Source organism: Pteronotus mesoamericanus, unplaced genomic scaffold (assembly GCF_021234165.1).
Source record: "Pteronotus mesoamericanus isolate MK-2021 breed Mesoamerican mustached bat unplaced genomic scaffold, CSHL_Meso_final contig_657, whole genome shotgun sequence".
Lineage (NCBI taxonomy): Eukaryota > Metazoa > Chordata > Mammalia > Chiroptera > Mormoopidae > Pteronotus > Pteronotus mesoamericanus.
In genome coordinates, this window is record NW_026555229.1 from 15,098,904 (window position 1) to 15,124,379 (window position 25,476).

A 25,476-nucleotide genomic window follows, 5' to 3' on the forward strand; every position below is an offset into this window, starting at 1 on the left:
CCCGAGCTGGGCTGCCACCGTGTCCCAGCCGGAGCCGCCGCCGCCGCCGCGTCGCGGGCCCGAGTCCGCGCGGAACGCCCTACTCTCCGCCTGCCACGTCCCAGCGCCCGCCGCAGCCGCCGCGCCGCCCGCGCCTACTACCTGCAGCGGCGGGCCCGGCCTGCCTCGGCCTTCCGCTCGTCCTCGCGTCCCGCACCGGCCTTCACTCTGGAGCGGCCCCGGCAGCCGCAGCAGGGGCCGCGGCGGCGGATCGAGGAGCTCTCTAGGTCGTCCCGGGAGAGGCTGCTGCAGTCCCGGGACAAGATGTTCTCCAAGTTCACCTCCATCCTGCAGCACGCCGTGGAGGCGGTAAGGCCGCGGGCGCACGGCAGGCCGGGCATGGCGGCGGCCTACGCGCCCTGCCGGCCTCGGCCCGACCCGGCCCGGCCCGGCCCGCGGGGGCTCGGCTCCCGGAGGGGCGAGGCCCGGGGCGTGCGGTGTGGGGTCGTCGGGGCGCCGGGGCCTCGAGCCGGCTCGGAGCAGGGCCCCTCCTCCCTTTCCTAACGGGGGCCGGCGGGGCCGCGTCCCCGCATCAGGAGGGTGGGTGGGGGTGCCCCGGGAGGACCGGCCCTGCCGGCGGGGTCGGGGGGTCTCCTGATTCCTCTGATGGGGACAAGGCACCCGGGGAGCACCTGGTGGAGCCACAAGGATCCCCCCCGTCCCCATTCTGTGACCGTCAACTTCCCCGGCAAAAAGTGGCCAGCCTTGAGCAAGACAAAAGAAACGGCCCAGCACTGCTCAGTTTTGTTTTGTTTTGGGTGCGTGAGAGGGTGGGTGAACGGGAAGGTGTACTCCTACCTCGGGGCGACCCTGGCGGGGACGCAGCCCACCCAACCCCGGGCCATAATCTCACCAGCCTCAGCTGTCGCAGGCCTGGGGCTGGACCTGCTCGATTGATGTGACATAGGAGTTTGCAGGGTCCCAGAGTGTGGGGTATAGGCACCTGGGCCCTCACGGGGCACCCGACCATCTGTTTCCTTTCCTCCTTCCTCTTCCTGAACATTCTGGGTTGATCTTGCCATTGTCCCCTCCTTTGAGGATTCGAGACCCCAGCGTGGACACACGTCGTTCAAATGTCCTCACAGACTAACACAAGAGAAGAAACTAAACATGTCTTGCCGCTGTTCGAATAATAAGAGGTCTAGTTGCTTGACTTCAGTTGTTTTACTTTGGGAGAATTGCCCAAATTGTGCGTCCGGTGAAGAAACTATTACTTGGCTAAATTTTAAAATGTCATTCTCTTCTCTGTGCAGGCTGTGTGCTGTAGCATATTAAAAGCCACACAGCTCTAAAAAAAAGATTCCAGTAGAACAGCTTTTATTGCCAGATAATAAAAATAACATGAATTTTTAAAATTCAGTAATGAAAGCCAACTTCTGTAGATTTCAGTTACAGGTGGGACGCGTTTTAAAATCGTTGTAGCTTCACAACAAGTTCTTGGGAAAGCGTGTCTGTTAACTCGAGAGAGAAAGCGTTTCCGAATGGAGGGCAGCGTTACACAGGAGGGAGGCCACAGTTTTAGCCTCTGAGACAAATGTCATTTTTCCTTTCTTGCTTATACACATTCAATTTGCAGCATCTTTATGTTTAAAGACCTAAAATTTGTCAAAACAGTGACATTCACATTTTACATTATTCCTTCACTTAAAACACCAACAATCACTTAATTTTAAACATTGACTACAGCTTAATATTGAGATAGTTAGGAATAAAAATTTACTACATTATTTATATCCTTTCCCTATTAGGCTCATATTTATAGAGATAACTGCTTAGAAGAAGGTGGCTCATTTTTGTCCCCGAGGCCTGTGTTTTCTGTCCTCATTATCTTTTTTTTTTAATTGTCTGCGTTGGCATCTACCAAATTATCTGTGTAAATTGTCTGACTCTGGTTCTCTAATATCCAGGTTCTCTACTTTGCTGAGGTGAGAGAAAGTTAGTTGGATTATATCCAATTGGTCCTCGGAATTAACACATTGAATTTAGAAACATCTTGTTTTAATTGGCTTAGAGTTGATGTTTTCAGCTGCGAAACTTCCCAGTTCCCAACAGGAGGTTAAAGCTCATGAAAAAACTTCGGCATACTAATTTTTTTCTTTTAACCACATCCCTTGGGGTTGAAGTAATACCTAGTGATAAATAAGCCATCTTTGTGGTACTTGAGTAATATTTTTTCCTAGCCCAGGATTGGTTTCCATTTATTCAGTTCTATTTATTTGCTCAACATGTTTTTTGTAAACTCATCTTACCATTCCTCAGTTCACTTCATTAACTTTTCTTTGTGCTCCTTTTAATTTGTATGCTCAATTAGTGTTTTCTAATACGGTATTACAATTAACATAATTATCAGGATTATTATACATGACCTTTTTCAGTTGTGTCTTTGTATGACTCTAATGTTTTCCCATTTTGATAGTATTTATGTTTCCTTATTCAATTGGATCAGCCCTCAAGTGGTCTTTTAGGGTTGACCAGAAACATATTCATTTAAATGAGCTTTAAAGGTAGTGTTTTTGTTATTGCTTAATTAAAAGTTTCTCCTCACTTCCTCCCGTTAACTACCTACAAGAAAGAAAAATAAAACTAAGATAGTTTCCAAGATTAATATCTGAAAATGTGTTATTAAGCTGATAGACTGCATTTTGAGTTTAGGAGAGAAATTCACACCTTGATCAAAAGCAAAACTTGTAATTCTTGCCTCTTTCTTCAGAAATGACAGTCTTCCTTCAGCATAGAAACGATTGGGCAGGAAGCATTATGAAATGAATCTGTTTTGTTAGTTGCCACACATCACAAATCTGAAATCAGGCCTCGCTTGTTGTTCAGAGGTTGGACTGGATCATCTTAGTAGAAATTCTCCAAAGCGTAAATAAAATACCTTCCAATCAGTACAGTTCAGTATTTGTTGAGGGCTTGGCCTGCTCTGGGTAACCCGCCAGGGACTGGCTCCTCTTAAACTCCAGTCAGTTCCATCCGTTGGGGGCAGATTCATTCCAAGAGGAGAGAGGACAATGCCAGGGCAGTCCTCTTGCAGAATCTAATACGGTCGTGAGTTAATGATGATTTGGGAGACCAGCAATTCTTTCAAAAACTCCTCTGCCCAGGGAGTGAAAACCTCAAATCAGACATATGTTGTGCTTTCTTAAGTGTATTCTTTTCCAATCAGTGATTTCTAACTTCAGTCCTTCGGTCCTTCAAGACATGTTTAATGAGACTGCCCGAAAGCGTGGCTCAGCGCAAGAGAAAAAAGACGCTCCTGTGTCCTTGCCCACAGTGTTTGGGGCACAGTCTAATTTGGGAGACAAATAAATACACAAGTTAAAGAAGAACAGGGGACACGAGCGTAGCTTAGCCCTAAGAGCTCGACAGAAAAGGGTTCCCGTCCCTGTCTCACAACATTCTTTTGAAAATTTAAATGAGCTTATATGCCTGAAGTGTGTAGTGCAGTGCCTGGCACATAGTAAGTGCTTAGGAAATGTAAACCATTGTTATAGTTTGCATGGCCCTCCAGCCTGAAGGGAGAAAGGAGCAGGCGCTTGTGACTGGAGTAATTGGGAAAGGCTCGCTGGAGGAAGTGAGACTTGAGCTGGGCTTTGGAGGCAGAGAAGAGAGAGAGGAAGGGCATTAGAAAAGTTGGGGCCAGGGAGAAGCATTTTAAAAGATCTGGGCATGGAATGTTCGTGATACGCGTGAGAGAGCAAGCAGATGTGGCATTGAGAACGCTAGTTCTCGTGTGGGTTATCAACTTAGATCCTTTGTGTGGTAGGCATTTTGGAGAAAGACATTCTAGGCTGACAGTCACAAGTGGTGTTTCCTTGGGCAAGTCAGTTATCTGGCTTTGGGTCTTGATAGGAATTTGTTTGGGAAAAATAGGAGTTCATTATGAGAATTTAAGACCACCCAGCGGACTGCGTGGCACAGCGCCTGACACAGAACTACTTATTAAATGGTAGCAACTGCTGTGTCATTCACTTATTCACCCAGTAAATGTTATCACATGGTTACCGACTGTCATCACTGAGTTGGAAACTGGGATTCAGAGATGAAGAAGCCGACACAGTCCCAGCACTCGTAGAGTTTACAGTCTAGCGGAAAAGATGGCGAACTCAACAAATACACATATGCGGTGAGGGCCGGGAGAGAGGGGGCAGGCTGACAGGGGGTGCCGCCAGCAGGCAGGGGAAAGACCGGGTCATAGGCAGGAAGTCAGGCGAGGCTGCTCAGAGACAGGCGCGGATAGGTTAGGCGTTTACTGCCGATTTTTGGTTGAGATGGCGATTGCATGTACTTCCAAAAATGTAATCTCTGTGTTGTAGAAGTTAACTCAAAGTAGAATCCCCTCATGCTCGTTCACACATCTCTTCCCTCTTTTTAACCCAGAGCATAAATGTTTTTATGCAAAGATAAAGCACATGATTTGCATATTAGAATTAGTAATGAAAGGGGCAAGTTTACAAGGAAGTTTTACATAAATAAGGAGATTTATTCATGTTTCAACAAGACTTACCTAAAGTAAGTTATGCGTAATTTAGAGCTCTTTCACTGGCTGCCTGAATAGGTTATTTTCTTTAAATCCAACTCCTGGGAGAGAGGTATTTATAAGTAAGCAGCACGTCCTCCTTTGAATTTGACCGTAATAGCACAGGTCGCGGCACAAATCTTCGACGTCCTCTGATTTAGTGACTTACCCTGGAAATAGGGTTAAGGCCCACGGGTGAAGTAATTTGGAACAAGGATGCTGTGATCGTATATACCCAGGAGGTTCCCTCAGAAAAATTCAACAAATCACAACATATATATATTTTTGAAACACCAAATTTCAGTTGGGTTTGTCCCAATTGTTAATACATTTAACTTATATATAAAGCTGGCATATGTATGTGTGTGTATGAGTGAATGTGTATAAATAAACAGGTCTAAAACTTGAGAAATTCTGTGTTCTGAAGAAGACTCTACAAACAAGCACCTGATTAAAATAGATGTTTTTAATCTAAAAAGTTCAGGAAGATTGTTTTCCCAAATTAACACTTGCATTTTTATTTTTCTCTCTAATTTTTTTTCTCAATGTCCCACAAGTAATTTCTCTCCCAATGTTCTTGAAGTATAGTGATCCCAAAGGTTTTAATTCCTTCGTTAAAGATGTTAAAGTGCTTTTTAAAAAATTTCATAACATTCTTCTTGAAAATGAGATGAATATTTACGTTCTCTTAACCCAGTATTATTCAGAGTGGTACAAATAAGCAAGGATAGATGACGACAATTGCCGAAGCATTTTCAGGTCCTTTTCCCCCCTAAATCCACTTCATCTGGGTTGAAACCAGTGTTTCCACCTTGCCCAATAGTTTGGAAGTTGTTTTCACAGGGTTTAGAACTTTGAGTTCTTCACTGGGGACACCGAGAAATCAAAAGGGAACAAGTAGGAGCGCAGGAGTAGTAACATGACCTCTTAGGTCCTCTGTTTAGATGAGGTATGTGACATTGGAAGATTCCTCTGCCAGAGTCTAGGTTTCCAGAATAGAAACCTATCTGTTCTTAAGTAAGCTGGGTCATCTCTCTACTTTCACACCAAAACCTATTGACGCTATCAGGGTCTTTTCTCCCTCTGTCTCGGCAAAAGAGAATGTTGAAGGAGCACCAAGTCTTTTCTATCCATTTTACTACACATTTGAAATACTTGGAGGTTTGCTGAAGGGATATAATTTTGGTCTTAAAACTTCTGAAGTAAATTTCAAAGCTAAAATGTAAAACATTTTTGACTTTGTGGACTTGAAATTGTTAGTGTCTTGTTCACATGGTTATTTTGCTGAAAATATGCTCTGCCTAATCCAGGCTTAAAAAAGAAAAGACTTAACATCTGTATGTCACTGAAAGTAGGGGACAGTTTTAATCTGATTACAGGGTTGACTTTGGTGTATGTTCTGGTCGTGGTGATGTGTAACTGATTACGTAGCAGCTTTTTACTGTTTTGCCAGTCAAAGTCCTAGGTACAAAGATCCCTGGTTATTGATCATGTCATTTTACTGATACTTTAGTAGTAGAAAATTGTGTGTTTTCCTTTAACACTGCTACTTTTGAAGCCATATGTAGTTACTACTTTCAGGCAAAGGGAACAAAACAATACTGTAGTTGAATAATGTGCATAGATGTGTTTTCCTACTTTCTTAATAAATCATTTTTATTTTCTTGGGTTTGAATCGTTTTCTTTCTCTTTGATATCTGACATATGGGAGCAGATTAAAGCTCACCCCATATTTTTATGTTGCTTTTGTGTGATTAGTAGACAAATACAGAGTTGTACTTTATGAGAAACTTTAATGACATTTTCTCAACTGTGGTCTTTTTGTGTGTGTTTGTACAGCTAGCACCGTCTCTTCCTTTACAAGAAGATTTCGTTTATCACTGGAAGGCAATTACCCATTACTACATAGAGACTTCGGGTAAGAAACGATGCTAATGTTAATTAAACAAAATTTGTGAAATACTAAAATGTATTTCAGATTATTAGTTTTCAAAGTTATCTTATATTTAAATTTAGAAACAATTTACGTTTAATTCCTCTTTCAGATTCATTAAAAATATGTCTCTAGAACACCTACTACCCACAGCATTGTTCTGGGCGCTGGGGGTAGAACCATCAAACAGACAAGATCCCTAACAGAGCTAATATATTGATTGGGGGGAGCAAACAATAAACAGACAAATACATACACTGTGTCAGCTAAGAAGTGTTAAAGAGAAAGTGAAGCAGGCTAAGGGGGAGAGAAGTGTGTGCTGGGTCAGACAGGTGGCTGTTTCAGGTTAGAGAAGCCCTCATTGCCCCAGGGACGTCTGCGCTGAAGTCTGAGAGAGAGAGGAAGCCAGCCTGGGGGTGGGGAAAAGGTCCAGGAAGAGGCCCCAGTGCACCAGCCCTGAGGCTGGAACAGGAAGACGCTTGCAGTGTCCTGGAGCTCTAAGGAAGCCGGCGGGCCAGGGCAAAAGTGAAGGAGGAGGAGGGTGGTAGGCAATGACATCAAACAGGTGGAGGGCCCAGACTCACACAGGACCTCGTAAGCCGTGGTTAGGGCTTTGGCTTATACTCTAAGGTGGGAAGCATGAAGGGTTTGGGGGTAGGACAGTCTGTTTTACAGGGACCACTTTGGCGTCTGTGGAAATGTTGATTGAAGGGGTGCACCGGCGAAGCTGGCAGAAGAGTTAGGGGCTGTTGCAGTGGTCTGAGGGGTGGTGGTGGCAGACACCAGGGTGGCAGTGGCAAGAAGTGGTTGTAGTTGTATTCTGGGTATGGTTAGAAGATAGTTTTGCTGACTGATTGGGTATTGGGTATGAGAGAATAAGAGTCAAGGATGGGTCCAAAGTTTTGGCGTAGGCAGCTGACCTGGAAAAATAGAAAGGTTGCTCACTGAGAATGGCCAGACTGTAGGAGGAGCAGGTCTGAAAGAGAATTTTCGACATAATTAGGTTTAGATGCTCATTATCTGTCCAGTTGGATGTGTCGAGCAGACAATTGGAAATTGGCATCTGGCCTTCAGGGTAGAAGTCTCGACGAGAGATGCTGAGAGCTGTGCGACTGGATGTGATGTCTAGAGCATGAGGTAGAAGGAAGAGAGAAGGCGTTGCGGGAACTGAGCCCTAGGCCTCAATGCTTAGGGGTTAGGACAATGAGAACAATAGCAAAGGAAACCAGGAGAGACTGGTGGCCCAGAGCTAGGTAGGTTGCACTCTTGGGGCGTGTTGGTCTGAAGGGGCGCTAAGAAAAAGGGCAGCAAAGAAGCTGCCGGAGGGAGCTGTGGCATCAAAAGAGGCTTATTTTTTTTAAAGGGGAAAATACTGCAATTTGTAATGTGAGGGGAATGATCTAGTAGGAGGGGAAGGGGGGCACAAGAGTCCGACGGGATCATTTATTTCTAAGCGCTGTCCCGCCGCAGGCAAGCAAGGGGGGCGGGATCTACTGCACAAGCGGAGGCTTAGCCCTAAATAGGCTTGTGGACAGTTTCTCGATAAAAATAAGGTAGAAAGCAGAACATCTGGGTATAAAGGCAGGAAGTGGATAGATGTGGTATTGGGAGTCTTCAGAGGTTATCTTCTGGTTGTTTCTATTTTTCTCAGTGAATAGGAAGGATGGAGAGTGAATCTGGGGAAACATGAATAAAGTAGGTCAAGGGTTGGCAAACTTTTCCTGTAAAGGGCCAGATGTAGGCCGTATGGTGTCTGTTGGCAGCTACTCAGCTTCGTTGTCATGCAAACTAGCCGTCAGTAATATGTAAAAAAGGAAACATTCCTTTGTTCCAGTACAGCTTTATCAAATAGGTAGCAAGGCTGCATTTGTCCTGTGGGTAAAGTTCAGCCCTCTCTGAAGCAGGGCAGTTCGGTAGCATTGCTGCCTAGCGCCCTGGGCTCCCTGGGGGAATGTGTAGTGAGCACCGGTGCCTATGCAGGTCAGAGACGCGTCACTTAACTGAAAGGAAGCATGAAAAAAAAATGCTAGTAGTTGATTTGATGAGCTAATAGGGTCATGGGTGATTTATCTGAAAAGAAAAAAATCCTTTATATTTGTGCGATAAATAAAATCAGACTATATATAGGTAGATAGATATGCATATGCCTTTATATGTAATTTCTAGCTTTATTTGGATGTTAGACAGCAGATGTACAGAAAAGTTTTTTGAGAGGAGCCGCCTTTTCTAATGACTGTTCTTAGCCTTGTGAGGTTTAGGTCCCTCGGTGGCTTAAAGGAAATGCTTTAGAGAAAGGCTTTAGATGATCTTTTGCAATCTGATAGCAGAAACAAGTGTGTGCACTACAGTAAAGTAGAGGACACATAAGTTTATGTCAGGCACAGAAAGGGGACAAAGAAGGGAGAACTAGGAGGAGGCAGCATTTGACCTGGGTTTTGAAGGATGCGCAGGAGGTTGTGAGGCAGGGGAGGAGGCAAAGGTGGAAGGAATAGCATATGCAAAGGCACAGAGATCTAAATATAGCATAGGGACTAGGATTTTAGTTCTGTCAAATATGGGGAAAATACAATAATAAATGATAATAGAAGAATAAACTGTTTCACACACTCACAACTGTAAACCTAATGCAGTTTAAAACATGCAGTTTAATATTTAAGAAAATATTTAGTTTAAATATGCAGCTTAAAAATGTTTGACTGTTTGATGCACGTTTTTTTATTGTTTAGATGACAAAGCCCCAGTGACAGACACAAATATTCCATCTCATCTGGAACAGATGTTAGATATATTGGTACAAGAAGAAAAAGAACGAGAATTTGGAGAGACGGGACCATGTATGGAATACTTGCTTCACCACAAGATCTTGGAAACATTATATACCTTAGGGAAAGCTGATGTAAGTTTCTAATCCACATCATGTTCTTGGGCATGTAATACATGTACTCATGTCTTACAGATGAAGAAGCTGCCCAGTACTAAATTTAATTATAGAGGTATGTATTAAGCATGGCAGGATTTAAGTCAGTACTGTGGAAAAAAGAAAATTGTGCAGCCTCTATGAATGAATGTACTTTCCATGGAGATAGCGAAACTCCCAAATGCTCTCGACAACAACTGGCACTTAGGCTGCTTAGAATTACAGTGTAAACATTTATAAAAATAATCTCAAGTACATGTGCACGGAATCAAAGGAAACGAGAAGGAACCCAATGGAAATTGGGTTACAAGAATGGGAATTATTTTTCATAATCCTGAAAGAGAATTGTCACTGATTATTTTGACATTAACTCTACTAGTAAGTGGAGACCATTCACGTGTTTAGATCTAATGAATCTTGAGAATTCTTTGCAAAGCTGCTATTACATAAATGATATTCTCTGTCACAAACTTCAAATTTCTTATAAAGGTAGGTTTCAAACCAGGTCCTGCTGTGAGGGAAGGGGAAGGACTTTGGGTTCAGACTAGGAGGCCTGGCATTGTCATTTATATACCGTGACCTCCGGCAAAAGTCTTGTTGGTTAATCTTCCTCCTCTTTTTAAAAACAAGGAGGTGATCATCATGTGCCCTCCTTAGTTCTAAAAATCTGTGCTTCTGTTCTGTGAAATTTATAATATGTCTGACAATCAAACTGGGGGTGGGGCAAGCTAATAGATGTTCAACCATCAAATAGAGTTCTAAATAATGTTTAAAGACAACTTCCTTGTAACGAATCTGTAATACCAATTCATTTTTAAGTTGAATTTATTCAATTTTCATTTTCTAGGTAACACATCTCCCTAATACCTTGCAATTCATCCCCCTCCATCCCTTCTTTTTTCCGGGTGGAGAGTGGGGTTGTATATAACACTAAGTTGAGTAAATGTTCATTGATTTTGAGCAAATGTGAGTAATTGCACTAGTGAATTTATTTTGATATAGGCGATTGTCTCTATTAGTGTTTTATCTGAATAACATAAGATATTTGCTATTTTAGAAAATACTGTGCTTACGATTATAGTTTGTACTGTTTTTGGATAGCACATCTATGATGATGCTTTGGAAATGCCACTCATTTTGTGACTGTATTTTCATTCTGAGGCAGTCTAAGTACGTTAATTATAGAACAAATAACATTAATTCCTACTCTCTTAATTCACAGTGTGAGTAATCATCAGGTTTATCTACTTTTAAGCAAATATTTAAAACAATTGGTATGTTATACAAACTTCTTTATTACATATTAATGCCTATAATCATAATGTAAATAATTTTGTAACTAATTTAAAACAACATTCTTGGATTAAATCACAGATATTTATACCATAGGAATCCTTTTACTTATATATATATGTGTGTTAGGCTTTATTTACTCCTGCATTTAGATGCTGGAAAGTTTATGATTACTTGTCATTAGTGTAAGTAACAAGAGTCTGGCCTGGCTTTGCCACGGACTTCACTATGACACTTTCATGTTGCCTCAGCATTTAGAATATAAACAGGTCAACGATGCCTGAACCAAACTCTGATCTGAACAATGCATTCTTGCCATATGGTCCCATATGCCATATTATAGTCCCAGATGTCATTTAACTCCTAGAATACCAGTCATTAATAATTGATTGAGAATTTATCACGGCTAATTGCATTGACTTTTGAGGGTGGAATACATTCACACCCATTGTCTCCCCTGTATTTTAAGCCTTTGAGTAAGTGTGTTTGCATTGCCTGTTCTCTTCTTGTTTGCTCTCCTTTCCTCGCATGCTCAGTGCCCCCCGGGAATGAAGCAGCAGGTGCTGGGGTTCTACACCAAGCTCCTGGGGAGAGTCAGGCAGCCGCTGCTTCCGCACATCAACGTGCACAGGCCTGTGCAGGTATTGCGCCCCTTCCCACAAGGTTACTGGTTTGATTTCTTTTGTATAGATATAATTTTATATAATTCTTTTAAGAGTTAAAACAGTACAGGAAGTTACTCTGAAAATAACATGCAAATTGGAAAATATTTGAGCTGACATTGTATTAAACATACTTCATGTCTTGATATTTCTCTTTTAAAATTTTATACATTAATTTTCCCTTCAGCTTATCTCCATAACATCTCAAGGAGAGTTTTTGTATACACCTTATCAATTTTTGGGGGGTAATGTATTTGAAAAATTTACAACTAGTAAACTTACTTTGATATTGGTGATTATAAATAGTGTATCTGAATTAATGCAAGCTATTTGTATTGTTTGAAAATGTTAAATATCCTTAAGGTAAATAGATGGCTAATTACATACTCATAAAAAATAACCTAACTTAAAACATTTTTTAAAAAATTTTTGACAGAAATTAATTCGACTCTGTGGTGAAGTCCTTGCAACACCAACGGAAAATGAAGAAATTCAGTTTCTATGTATCGTATGTGCAAAACTCAAAGAAGATCCCTATTTGGTTAATTTTTTTCTGGAGGTATTGTATACTTCTCGGTCTTCAAAGTATGCTTATGTTAAAATTATTATGAGAACTGAGTATTCATATACTATCTATGTCAGTTATTACAGTTTCCCGGTATTAGAGTTTTTATATGCATTTTACTTTCTCCTGCTGATCAGTAAACTCCTTGAGGTCAGGGACTCTGTTCTACTAACCTTTGGGTCCCCACAGATTTCTCTCATACCTAGCACAGTGCACAATAACTGTGCAATTAGCACGTTCTAAATGAATGAATCTTTAGAAAAACACAGCTTTATTACTTATAAGTATAGATAGTCACAAACGTACTTTGCAATTCTCAATCATATATCCCTCTAATCTATATTAGATTTATATTAGCTAACACATGCATCTGCTGTGGGTTAAGTGCATATGGTAAATGGGTTAGAAACTGTCTTTGCCCTGAAGGAGTTTATAGGCTGGTGACAAAGGTAAGACTAATATTCAGATACAGTACATAGTCTTAAGAGTAAGGTGAGCATCATAAGAAAGATGCAGAATAAATGCTCCTGAAGTATTTATAGGATGAAGAGATTACATCTGCGCTAGATCAAGAGGAAAGACTTCATGGAAGAGGTTATCTTTGATATGAGCTTTGACATATTTAAATAAGAACGGGTGAACATAAGTAAAGGAATGAAGACAGAAAAGTTGATGGTGTCTTCAGGAAGCAGTAAGATTAGGACAGGTGGTAAGAGGCAGGCTTAGAGAGATAGACCAGCAATTGTCAGAGGCTTTGAATGGCAGGATGGGGAATTTGTACTTCCTTGCAATTGTCGGGGAGCCATTGAAGATTTTTGAGCAGGGATATTATTACGTGATGGAACCTGTGCCTTGAAAAGTTACTGGTAAATTGGTGGCAGCATCCTGTACAGTGGATTCCTTTCAGAGGAGAGAGAAGACCAAGGAAACTAACTTGGGGGCTGATGGAGAACCGAGACAAGAAGTAAGAGGACTGTAACTAAGTTGGAAGCGGCAGGTTGGGGTGGAGAGAATATACTCAGAAGACATTTGAGGCGGACTCTGTGTGGTCTTGGGCAGGGAGCAGGAGGAAGAGGGTGGATGCATGCATTCCTGAACCAGCGAGGCTGCCGCCGATGAAGAGAAGGGCACCCTGAGGAAGCTTATTTTGAGGGGAAGGTGGTATTTTGGTTCTGGATGCTTTGAACCATCATGATGCTCTCATGGGAATAATTAGCAGGTATTTGGTACTGCAAATCAGCGGTCTGGGAGAGGAGTCTGGGTTTAAGAGATCCAGAGGTTGTGTGTACAAATGTGCTATGGTTACCAATGAATTCCCTAAAGATGAAAGGAAATAGTTTTAGTAAGAAACAAAAGTGCAAGAGCAAAGGCAGCAGCTTCTTGTCACGTAGGGAGCTTTTTAAAAATGCAGATTCCTTGGCTCCACCTCCAGATACTCCCTTTTGGTGAACCGGGGTGGGACTCAGGAATCTGCAGTTTTATCAAGCCCCACAGAAGACCAGGATGACAGAAGTCTCAAGTCACACTTTGAGAACCATTAGTTTAAGGAGTGTTGTTCTAAGATTAGCTTTTCTCTTCTCATTCTTATCTGAGCTATTACTCCTAACTGTTGTTAGTATTTTGATGAAATAAATGTTTTACATTCATAAACACTATGATCTGCACTGATTTTATAGTAAACTGGGATATTGGTTGGAGTATTTATTTAGTCCCATAGAATTGTTTCTGTTTAATATATGTACTATGAGCTCAATTTCTCAAGAAGATTGGTCTACACTCTACTTTTAACAGTAATAGTAGTGATTTATAATAACTATAAAGTGGGAAGTAGAACTTTGAATTCATGCAGCATTTAATATACTTCTATGATGGGCAGAATACAGCAATAGGCTCTGAGGAGAAGCTGGTTTATGATGAATTCAAACTTGTGTGTATGATTTGATTTTTGCTCTTAACTTCAAATGGAAAGCAAGATACTTTTTCCTTCAACTAATAATTTGGCTTCGGTTAAGATTCTCTTTGTGTTTGGGTATGTGTATGGAAGGGGGAGGGGCCAACATTTCAAGCAAATCTTACTTTTTATGTAGGACAGAAGTATAAGGGAAAAAAACTTCGAGAAGTCATCTTCGACAAGTAGCCAGTTGATGAGAAAATTAACTGCAACTGAAAACTCCAGAAATCTTTTTTCCCCACTAACATCAGTTGTTTTCAGTAGTAGTCAAATAGCTATCACTAATATGGTTCATTGCTTATGGTCAGTGGGAAACATTTTGTAGATAATATAAAGCATATCAGAAATGCCTCTGCAATTTTAGAATATCTAAAAGAGTTCGTTGTAGTCTGAGAATTTTCGTTTGTCAAAACACTTGTATCTATCTATTGCTATGCTGGCTAGACATTGAATGTTAATTAAGGAAAAATCCATTAAAATATGATTTCCGCTTTAGAAAGCTTTTGCTGTGAATCTTACGAAACGCATGTTCCTTTTTAGAATAAGTTGAAATCATTGGCTTCCAAAGGAGCACCAAGTGTAATTTCGGAAGACACACTAAAAGGTCAGGAGCCCTTGTCAGCAGACACAGACAGCCCTGTGGGCCGGAGGAGCTGTCCTGCGCGGCTGGGGCGGAGCAGGCCGGGGCGGAAGACGGGCCTCCGCAGCAGGCAGACGACCTGTCCACGAGCCTGGAGAATCTCAGTGTCACTTCCCTGCCAGAGGCCACCGTTGTTCGCCCAAACCAGGATTACAACTTAGTGAATTCTTTGTTAAACCTTACTAGAAGCCCTGTGAGTCCTCACCTTTCATTCCCAATATGATCACAGCTATATGCATTTACAATAGAAAAAAAAAATCAATTCTCATTTTGTTGTAAAGCATTAAGTCCTTGAAGTTAAATTTTTTCCAAGCAACCCCTCGGCTGTCTAAGCTGAGAATTGAAGGGCTGCGTGTTTGTGCCCCCAGGATGGCCGCATCGCTGTGAAAGCCTGCGAGGGCTTGATGCTGTTAGCGAGCTTGCCGGAGCCCGCGGCCGCCAAGTGCCTCACGCAGAGCACTTGCCTGTGCGAACTACTGACCGACAGACTTGCCTCCCTCTACAAGGCTCTACCTCAGTCAGTGGACCCCCTCGACATTGAAACGGTGGAAGCAATTAACTGGGGGTAAGAGCCATCAGTTGTGTTTTTCTGTAAAAGTGACTTCTTACACCTACACTTTTAAATCCATTTCTGTTTTTCAATGCTAGGAACCTTCCATTTTGAAAAAACAGCAACTTTGCTAGAGATCATTAAATGGGATGATTCTGTGAGGCTTGTTTTATATTTGTTATCAGTTAGTGGTAATGAATGGGTATGGGAGTATTCTAGCGGTATAGGTAACTTTTCCTTTGTCCATTATAGTGATCAATGAAGACCTTAATTACATGAAGACTGATAATGTTTATCTGTTCTTTTTAAAATCCTAAAAAATGTTATCTTGTTTATAAATAAATTCCACAGCCCCTGGGGCAGTCTTGTCTGCTTCATGGGCTGCCCTACCCCTTGATTCTCAGGAAAATACGATTATTGTGGGACATTTATAAGTTACTAAAAAGTACAATATAAAGCATCATAAATAAAATCACCTATAATCCCACCACCTATAAGCAATCTAATATCTTGACATAATAACTTGTTTCTGTTTTCCTGTGTATTTTTGACCCTTCTTTGGTTTTCACTTGTTTTTTTCCCCACCCTGTATTCCGTTCACATCTGTCAGGCAGAGCTACATGTTAACTTTAAGGCAGGAAGAGAAGCAGGCCAGTCGTTTCCTTTCGTAGATCTGCGTGATTCCTTTTCTTCCCCCCCCAGCACTGAGAACCTCCGACTATTCATGCCTGTTGCTTCGTCAAGTTTATGGCAGGCGGGGGAGGCGCTGTCTCGGGGTTTTCTGCAGCTCCATCCTGCTTTAGCCCCCCTCTTTCCACGTAATGCGTAAAAATTACTTACAACTTTTATTTAAAAGGTTTTCTCTAACCTTTGGCTTTCTTTTATGAAACCCTCTCCTGGTAGTCATGCTGCTTAGCCTGTGTAAATATATCACACTGTGTAAGTTCATTTATGTGCCCTCACTTTTCCATGCTTTGGGATAGCTTTGGACTTAGCATTTCTTCTGTATCCTACAGTTTGGACTCATATAGTCATAAAGAAGATGCTTCAGCATTTCCAGGGAAACGAGCCTTAATTTCATTTCTTTCCTGGTTTGATTATTGTGATCAGCTCATAAAGGAAGCACAAAAGGTTTGAATATTTTTATTTTTTTATTGCTCATTCTTAAATGTAAATGTCTACTAAGTGAAATTAAATCCTCAGCTTATATCCCCAAAATATCTTAATTGTCTTAGGATAGCACAGTGAGTAAAATAAGTAAAACCGAACAAACTGAATAAACAGAAGAAGTATGTATATGTGTATGTATTTGTGTGTGTTACAACTCTAGAGTAAATTGCAATTCAAATTCTACCCTTGTATTTCTTTAAGTTTTCTAGTACAACCCCTCAGAAGATAATATTGGCCTCCCCTCATTTCTCCTCTTTGGAAAGATGTTATCACCATAAGGTGATGGGGTTTAATATTTTTATCCTGTCTGTCTTGTTCTTGGAAATTTAGATAAAATGTAAAGAACTTAATAATTAACATCTAATCTAGGTTCATATGCCATCAACGAGACGGTCCATAGGCAGGTTTGTTTCCCACATTAACTCAGATGGAGGATGCAGACTGATAATATTGATGTTACAGATTAATCTCTCTTTTCCATTAAAAAAAGATAACGATGCTTGTACTCTATTCTAGACTACTGCTGTTGCTCTTGCCAAAGCCGTCCATGAAAGATTTTTTATTGGAGTAATGGAACCTCAGTTAATGCAAACGTGAGTGGCCTCTTTACTTAAAAAAGAAAAGAAAAGCAAATCCCTGTGTTGGTGTTATTTTTGCCCACTGATTACCTGTTTGTTGCGCCAGCTCTGAGATGGGAATTCTGACATCCACTGCGATGCTTCATCGCATTGTTCGGCAAGTAACCTCCGACGTTTTGCTTCAAGAAATGGTGTTTTTTATCCTTGGAGAACAGAGGGAACCAGAAACCCTGGCAGAAATTAACCGACATCCTTTAAGACATAGGTTAATTGAACATTGTGATCACATATCTGATGAGGTAAGGTATGCAATCATTTAGAATATGACGTAGAGTCTTTGAAATCCTGATTTTAGTATGCTTGCGATGTTTTGAATACGGCCTCCTCTTTATGTGGTTTTAAACATAAGCAGCATGGCTAACAGTATGGCAAGAAGAATGATTTAGTTACATTTTCCAGTCAGCCTTTGTCATTTTTGGTTTCAGATAAGCATAATGACACTAAGGATGTTCGAACATCTTTTACAAAAACCCAATGAGCACATTCTTTACAACTTGGTCCTAAGAAACCTTGAAGAAAGAAATTACACAGAATATAAACCTGTGTGCCCAGAAGATAAAGATGTGGTGGAGAATGGAATGATAGCAGGAGCAGTGTAAGTTCCTATTCAATTCTGAGTTTAGCGTTTCATGTAGAATCGTAATTTTCTCTCTCTCTCCTTTATTCATAAAAAAAACTTCTTAACAGTTTTAAAAGTTTTTTAAAAATGAAACTTAGAGATCTTGATATTACTGTCCCTTTGCATTACAAGAGGTATTGTCTGTTCATTAAATCTAACAAAATCACTTTGTCTTTGAGTTTGTTGTTAGTATAAAATGTTAATTTCTCTATAAAATGTAAATATATTACATTTCTTAATTTTTTTAAACAAAATTATGTAAGAATAAAATTATTTCTAAGAACACAGCAGAGAATCTTTTGGTTTAGAAAATATAATAAATTTTTTTTATACATCATTAAATTAAACTTAGAGATCTGGAAGAAGATCCATTATTTACTGACATTTCACCAGATAACACTTTGTCAAACCAAGAGTGGCTTAGCTCTTCACCTCCTGCTACTCCAGACCACCCCAGAAACGATGGGAAAACGGAAGTCCATAAAATTGTAAATAGGTGAGTGGCTGGATAAATTTGACTTACAGCTCTTGTCTTTGCAATACATAATAGCTCTGCTCTTAGATTGTTACAGAGATGTATTATGAACTCAATCTTGCCTTATTTAATCTAAAGACTTTGTCAGCTTTTTGTCATGCTTATGTAGCCAATGAAAACCTTGGGGCAGAGGAAGGCTCTCCTTAATATAGAAATAAAAACAATTTTTATTTTGTGACAATTGTGACCTTCAGAGTATCCTACTTTTTATATGTAAATAATGTAAAGTGATTCCCAATTAGAACAACATTGAGACTCTCCAGTTTTACAAATCATACTTATTAGACATGTATTCATAGATGCTAAGCATAAGGATATTCCTTTTCATTAGTTTGTGTTTTTTAATTTTTTTTTAAAAAGTGCCCTTTCTGTGACAATTTTCTTTTTCTTGCTTTGTAAAGCTGTTACTGAGATGCCTGGTTCCATCAGATGACTACAGAAAATTGCATGTTTTTCAAGATGTAAAATTAGGATGCATAAAAATCTTAAATTCACTTAAAAGCTAGCCTTCCTGACATTAACAAATATCATGGCACTCTGTCATTGTGCTATGATGTAAAACAAAACAAAACAAAAAGTCATTTTAGGCTGGCTTCTGTGTTAAGTGGAATGAGTAAGTTTTTTAAATAAAACCTTTAATGAAACAGTATTTAATCAGTAAGACCAATTGAAATTAGGTACTTAAGAACATATAATTTTATTTTTCAAATTTCCACTTGCATTAATCCTTGACTAAAGATATTGCTAGATATTTTAATACATATAAAGATATTGAATTATGAGAGTATTTACGTTATTGATTATGGCTTTTTCATTTAAGTTTTCTCTGTCTGGTGCCGGATGAAGCAAAATCATCCTACCACGTTGAGGGCACGGGGTATGACACCTACCTCCGAGATGCTCACAGGCAGGTACGTCTACTAAGTTTTTGAAATGAAATCTCCTGTGAGTGCATGCACACACCTTGTCACATTACCCACAGTCCTCTCTCCAAAGGTGTCCCTTTCTCTGCAAGACCTGAACTCCACTGTCACCACTTTAACTTTCTGTGAGTGACCTTACTTTGCATTCCTCTGCCTGTGTGTCTCTGTCTCAATTTCTTAAGGCCCCCTCTAACCCTTTCTCCTCCCCCACCTTCTTCCTTTCCCTTTCTTTCTGTAGTTGACATTGTACCTCCCCAGACCCTTCCCCAGCTAATCCACCCTGTGAGCTTCACGTGACTGCCTACCAGCACCCTTGCTCCCAGTCCTCGGCTCTCCTTCCCTCCTTGGTGGGCGGTCTTCCACACCCAGCCACCTCCGCACGCTGTCCCTCCTCCCTCCCCTGCATTTTGGCTCACAACCTCAAATCTCTCCGTAGTTGTTAAAGTAAATGGCTGTCTCTCCGTCTTCTTTACTCTCTGTAGCATTTCCATTTTTAACAAAATTCCAAATTTTGAAATGTCTCAAACCAGAAAAATGTGTATTGCATTTTCATTTAACTCTTTGGGATTTAAGTGTACTATTATATATAATTAACTTGTCTATATGCCGATAGTTAATTCATAATGCTCTAAGCCTGACTTCAAGTCCACATTACTACACAAATAACTAAATAATGTGATTTCATGAAACAATAAAGGCAATAAAATAATAACCAATTCAGTACTACCAACAGGATTTTTAAACTCCTTTTATTCTTTCTGTCAAGTTTTATTATTTTTAAAAATATATTACTTTCTAGGTCAGAATTTCAGCAGTATTACCAGGAACATGCTTTACTAAATATTAGGATGTGGTTTTACAAAGAAAATTGTCTATTGAAAGCTAAATAGTTTTAAAGTCACAGTATATTGAAGAAGCTGGCTTTTTTATCATTTTAAATATGTTTTTCTTATAAATATGAAGTTAGTGCTTCACGGTGAGAATATGTTTTGTTGTAAGTTCAGGTAATTTCCAAATTAGAGAGGTCAAAGCAGTTTTGCTTTATCGAGGAGAATCTGAAAAGGGAAAGAATGAGGAAGAAAACTTTGCTGTAAATTTCTTTTATTCCAATTTGAGTAAATTATCTGGTAGGAAGACTGTTAAAATTTTTTATTCTCATGCTTATCGGAATTCATATTGTTTATTCCAGTGATAAACTCTGTGTAGTGAAGGACTAGTTTCTTATTATTTACAATCTCAGAGACTAACACTTTTGTAAACTATAATAAAAATGATTTCCTAGACCCCTGGACAGGTGGCTCCGTCGGTTGGAGCGTTGTCCCGTACACCAGAAAGGTTGCGGGTTTGATCCCTGATTGAGGCAACTGCTGGGGATGGCTTGTTGTGGGGGGAGGGTGGGAATCTATGTTTCTCTCCCTTCTCTCCCCTGCTTCTCCCTTCTTCTCTAAAATCAATAAACATATCCTTGGGTGAGAATATTTTTTAAAAATGAATCACTAGAAAAATGCAAAGAAAAACAAATTACAAGCCCTGATTATTTTATTAGATTCAAGGGACATAAAATTTACTCAGTTCAATGGCAATAAAAGTTGCTAAACTCTTGCTCTCAGTTTCTGTACTCATTGCGATGGTAGCAGTTTGCAAGAACACAGTTTGAGCTGCACCATTGTATCCTATCAGAACAACATGCCTAGTGCAAACACATTACAGGAGAGTTGAGCTTGCCTTCTCAGATGGTGTGCATCTCTTCGTCTATTACAGGTAACAGTAGAATAGAGTTGAAAATGTGGCTAGAACTTACCATGCTTTTAAGTATTCTCTTACGTATGTAATGAAAATAAGGGTTACATTCCTGTAAACGGAAAGAGCATAAGCACAATAGTTGAAGGGGTACCTTGGTAAACTTAAAATATGCCTATTTTTTCATTCAGTAGACACTGGTGCGGATGATTATAATCTTGCTGTATGCGTCTAGTTAGGCTGTTATCTGAGTCACTTCTGCCTCCCATGGCGCCTCCCACGGAACAGACACTCGGCATTCAAATGGATTTTTATATTCCTGTTTGAGGAAGTCATTTCTGTTTCATCTCGATTTGTTTTTCGTTAGTTCCTTAATGGTCTCCGTGCTTTTTCCCTAGTTCCGGGACTACTGTGCCATCTGCTTAAGATGGGAGTGGCCTGGCTCTCCAAAAGCATTGGAAAAGTGCAACCTAGAAGCCGCTTTCTTTGAAGGTCATTTTTTGAAAGTTTTATTTGACAGAATGGGAAGAATTCTCGATCAGGTAATGTGTTAAAGTACTTATTTTCATATTATTTTGTTACCATTCATCACGGGTTCATCTCAAGTCTCACTTGACATCTTCAATAAAATAGTTTTATGTTTTCTTAGTTTTTCCACTAGATGACTTTTTTCATAAAGCTTGCTTGTCAACAGTGGGTGCGTTTCTGATGCATTCGTTATGTTAAAAGCATTTATTTGGCCTGACAGTTGTCACAGAATTGTATATTTTGCTTCTCTCTATAGGCCCTTGTCTTAATATCTTTAACATGTTTTGGAGGCGATTAGAATGCATTTCTTTTATGGCTAACTTAGAAGGCCTTTCTTTTAGTACAGTTAGTACCAATCCAGATAGTTAGCCTTGTAAGGTTCGGTTCAGAACAGTGTTACGTGAGCATGCTTCTTCAGGCAAAGAACTCGTGAATCATACTCATTTTCATAAGGAAGAGGTAAAATTAAAAGAGGTAAATACACTTACTGCCAGGTGGGGGGATCGCCGTCAGCTGGTGTGTCGCCGTCTGTGTCTCGCTGTCAGGGCGAATGGACGTGGGGTTACCGAAGCGGCCCTGCCCTCATGAACAAAGGAACAGAGCGATGCTGGAGCTTTGAAATGCTTGACACACTGGGGTGTACACTTGAAATACAAGAACCTGGCGTGATACTTGCCTCGAAATAGAAATTGAGTTAACCAATTTGGAATTAATTTAAAATTGTATATTAAAGCACTTGGTCTTTTTTAGCATTTTAGTTAAGGTTTATGTGAGCTGAGGGAGTTATAGAAGAAATATACTATGTAAGCAGGCTATCTTCAATAACCAGAAAGCCAAAAAAAGAAATTCATCATTTAAGAAGTATTCCACTAGGTTAGACTTCAGTCAGTACTGTTTCTGATAGTAATCAGTAAAGAGACAGAGTAAGTGCCCTTTTTCTTTTAACCTCTTAATAGCATGAGCCATATGTCTAGTGTCTACTTGTTTGTTTGTTTTACACTTAACAACCAAAGCATTTAAATCCAGCTTGTACTTTTTCTTAGTATATACCCCTGATGGATAACCTTGCTGAGATTAAACATTGGCTACGGATAGAAGGCTAAGGTGCATAGCAGGATGTAGAGATTATCAGACAAATACAGGAGACCAAGTTCTGGCCCTGCCCTGACCGAGGAGAGTTTGACCTTGGGAAACTGACTTAGCCACTGTCACATTTTCTTACCGTTAAAGTGACGTTGCTATTCCTTGCCCTAACACACTCCTTACGTTTGCTTAAAAGAATTAAATGAAAAAACTAATTTAAAATACTTTAAAAAATACAAAATCTTGTTAAATGCAGGTATTAGAAATTTCAGAGACTATCAAGTTACTGAGATTGTTTAAAGTTTGACTTAAATCTTGCTATTTTGAATATTTGCATATTGGACTTTTAGCAGAAGGGTCGAGACTGTCGGGCAACATCAGTATGCTGTTAAGTCAGTGTTTATTGTCCTAAAGTCATACTGTGTGATTAGTGTGAGCTCAGCCGAGAGTGGGCCAAGTCCACCTGACATGTCAGAAGAATCTGGTTAGCTTTTATTTCTGGTAAATACTCTATAGAGAACAAAATAAAAGGTCCAAAAATAATAGATTATTATCAACAACATCAAAAAAGGCCAACTTATTTTTGAGTTATACCAATACGAAAGAGAGACCATTTTAGAGTATGGTGGAACAGTTTCTTTCTAGCTGTAATTTATTTTCATTTTCACATTAAAAAACCTGGCCCAAGCTGGTGTGGCTTAATTGGTTGGAGTATTGTCCCGTAACTAAAGGGGTTGCAGGCTCGATTCCCGCTCAGCACACATAGCTTTGTTTCGGATTCAGTCTCCTGTCCACAGTCTCCAGCGTGTATGATCCCCGTCCGGACATGTGCAGGAGGCAAACAATTGAAGTTTCTCTCTTGCCCTTCCTCTCTCTAAAAGCAATGAAAAAATGTCCTCAGGTGAGGATAAAAAAAGAATAATAATAAAAAAATCTGTTTCAGTCTTAAGTTTCTTAAGCAACAGAATACATAGATTTCTAGTTCAAACAAAACTAAAAACTAACACCATATAGAGAAAAGTTAAGTGGCAATACACTTATTTAAAGGCAAATTATGTATTGATTCAAGCACCTGCAAATGGCACAATTTAAACCTAAAAATCTGAACTATCTGAAATAAAGTCACTTACAATTCTGTAGTTGTTTTATTTTAAATGATATTGTCCACATTTTTACCCTAATGCATTCTTCTTAAAGATTTTTTTTAAAAGGTTTCTTTTGTGCCTAAAAGTGAATTCACCTTTTGTTATGCATTAAGTCTTGGAAAAGGCTCTTCTGTTGCAGATACTATGAAATAGGAGACCGTCCTTTAATAGGACTAGCACCTCCCTTCACTTAAATTGCAGAAAGGCTAGATTTTGAATAAATGAGTTCGAAAGAGTTTTTCTCCTTTCAGAAAATCTGTGTTCATGAATCTAGTGGTAAGTAAAACAATTCAGCTTGGACTTGTGACACAGGACTTGAGGTTTTGTTCATGGAACAGGGTCTTTGCTATCTTCTGGCACATGCGGAAGCATTTGTTGTCTTCTGAAGCCAAATATTCACTTTTTAATTGGTAGTCATTATGAGCAGAGCTGCCCAGTGAGTGGGAGTGAAACACTCAGATACCACGGTTCATAGGAAATTGGTCTAGTCACTTTTCCCTTCCCGAGGCTGCGACAGGTGTTTCCTGCTTGTCCCACCTCCCAGGCTCTTCTTGGCCTGCTCGCTGACTCAGCTTCATTTCAGCCTCTCAGCCTCCTTCACCAAAAGGGGTGAGAGGTTTCTGTTGGAAGTGCCAGGCACAATAGTAACTCTTTTTGTATAGTATGTCTTGTGCTGTGCTTTTGACATTCTCTGTAAAGCACCTCCAAGCTACTTTCTATGAAGGATAAATATTAAAAGACTAGAATTCTTGTAAAATTGAGACATTACATAAAAAAAAAAAATATGAGGAACTCTACACAGGGCACAGTTATTTGGGGAAAGTAATGCTTTTGCGGGGAATGAGTCGATCCCTGTGTGTAGTCACCATTTCGAATCTTCTCGTTCACTTTGGGCATGTTAGTCATTTCTATTCCCAAATACTTACATTCTATTGACAAGATTCTGTGACTTGATTTTATCAGTAATTGGTGGTAGCTGAATAAGAGATGATGAATGTTATTTCTAAAACTAGACTATTATATTTTAAAAGATTTTAATGCATTCCCTTCTATCTTTGGTCTTAATGTGTCATGCCCTTTGTTTATAATATTACTTATGACACTTTGGTGGGTTTTGATGACCTCTTGAACCACTTCATTAATTAAAACAACCTGCATGAAACAGAGACTTTCTGACTATGTTATGTATTTGTTTTTCTATATGTTTATATGCATGCTTTTTAAAAAAAGCATTTGACTAAGATAGTGAGAACTATTATAATTTAGTTATAAGTATTTTCATTGTAGAAGACCTTGTGGAAGGATGGATAAAATGGTAGATTTTCCTTTCTTGTAAAGACAAATTAAAATGGTAAGTTAAGTGTTCACCTGAACATTATAAGTAACATCAGAAGTGTTTTTGTTTTTTACCTCTCCGTAGCCATATGATGTGAATTTACAAGTAACGTCGGTGTTGTCTAGACTTTCCCTCTTCCCTCACCCACACATACATGAATACCTGTTGGATCCTTACGTGAACCTTGCTTCTGGCTGTAGATCTCTCTTCTCTGTAATTGTCAGGGTGAGTCACTAGTTTTGTTGTATTCTTTAGAATTGATAAACCTGTTCAGTTAACCTCTTAATATCATTGCATGTAATCAGTGTCATGTAAAGAAAAATACTTTATATCTACTGTTTGGAAGTAATGATTTGACTATAAAATATGGAGGAAAAAATTCATTCTTTTAAATGACATATACATGTAACTTTCATCTGTAAGGAATAAACAGGAGTTCTTTGTCAAAGACGGTTATGTGACTAGTGAAAGGTGACATTCTTGATTTAATAAAAGGAAGTAGAGTTTGGTTTTTTTTTTCATCCTGAAAATCCCTATGTAGTTGGTTTTAGGAATCGACTTCCTTTTGTCTCTGGGATGCAGGTTGTTGGAGACCTTATGGTGAGAATCCAGCGTATTCAAGACTTTACTCCCAAGCTTTTATTAGTCAGAAAGCGGTTACTTGGTTTGGAACCGGAAGGTCCTATGTAA

The 25,476-nt window shown here is 39.7% G+C and overlaps 1 protein-coding gene across 1 annotated transcript; it reads left to right on the forward strand.

Annotated features, from left to right (window-relative positions):
- FHIP2A (FHF complex subunit HOOK interacting protein 2A) lies at nt 1-25,476 on the forward strand. Its single transcript, XM_054581576.1, is given in 17 exon segments — nt 1-348; nt 6,398-6,476; nt 9,218-9,387; nt 11,238-11,342; nt 11,800-11,922; nt 14,420-14,507; nt 14,510-14,712; nt 14,888-15,084; nt 16,086-16,200; nt 16,756-16,832; nt 16,924-17,116; nt 17,303-17,472; nt 17,849-17,992; nt 18,852-18,942; nt 21,093-21,236; nt 24,871-25,011; nt 25,369-25,476. Coding segments are annotated over 17 exon segments (2,193 nt in total). The 5' UTR covers nt 1-303.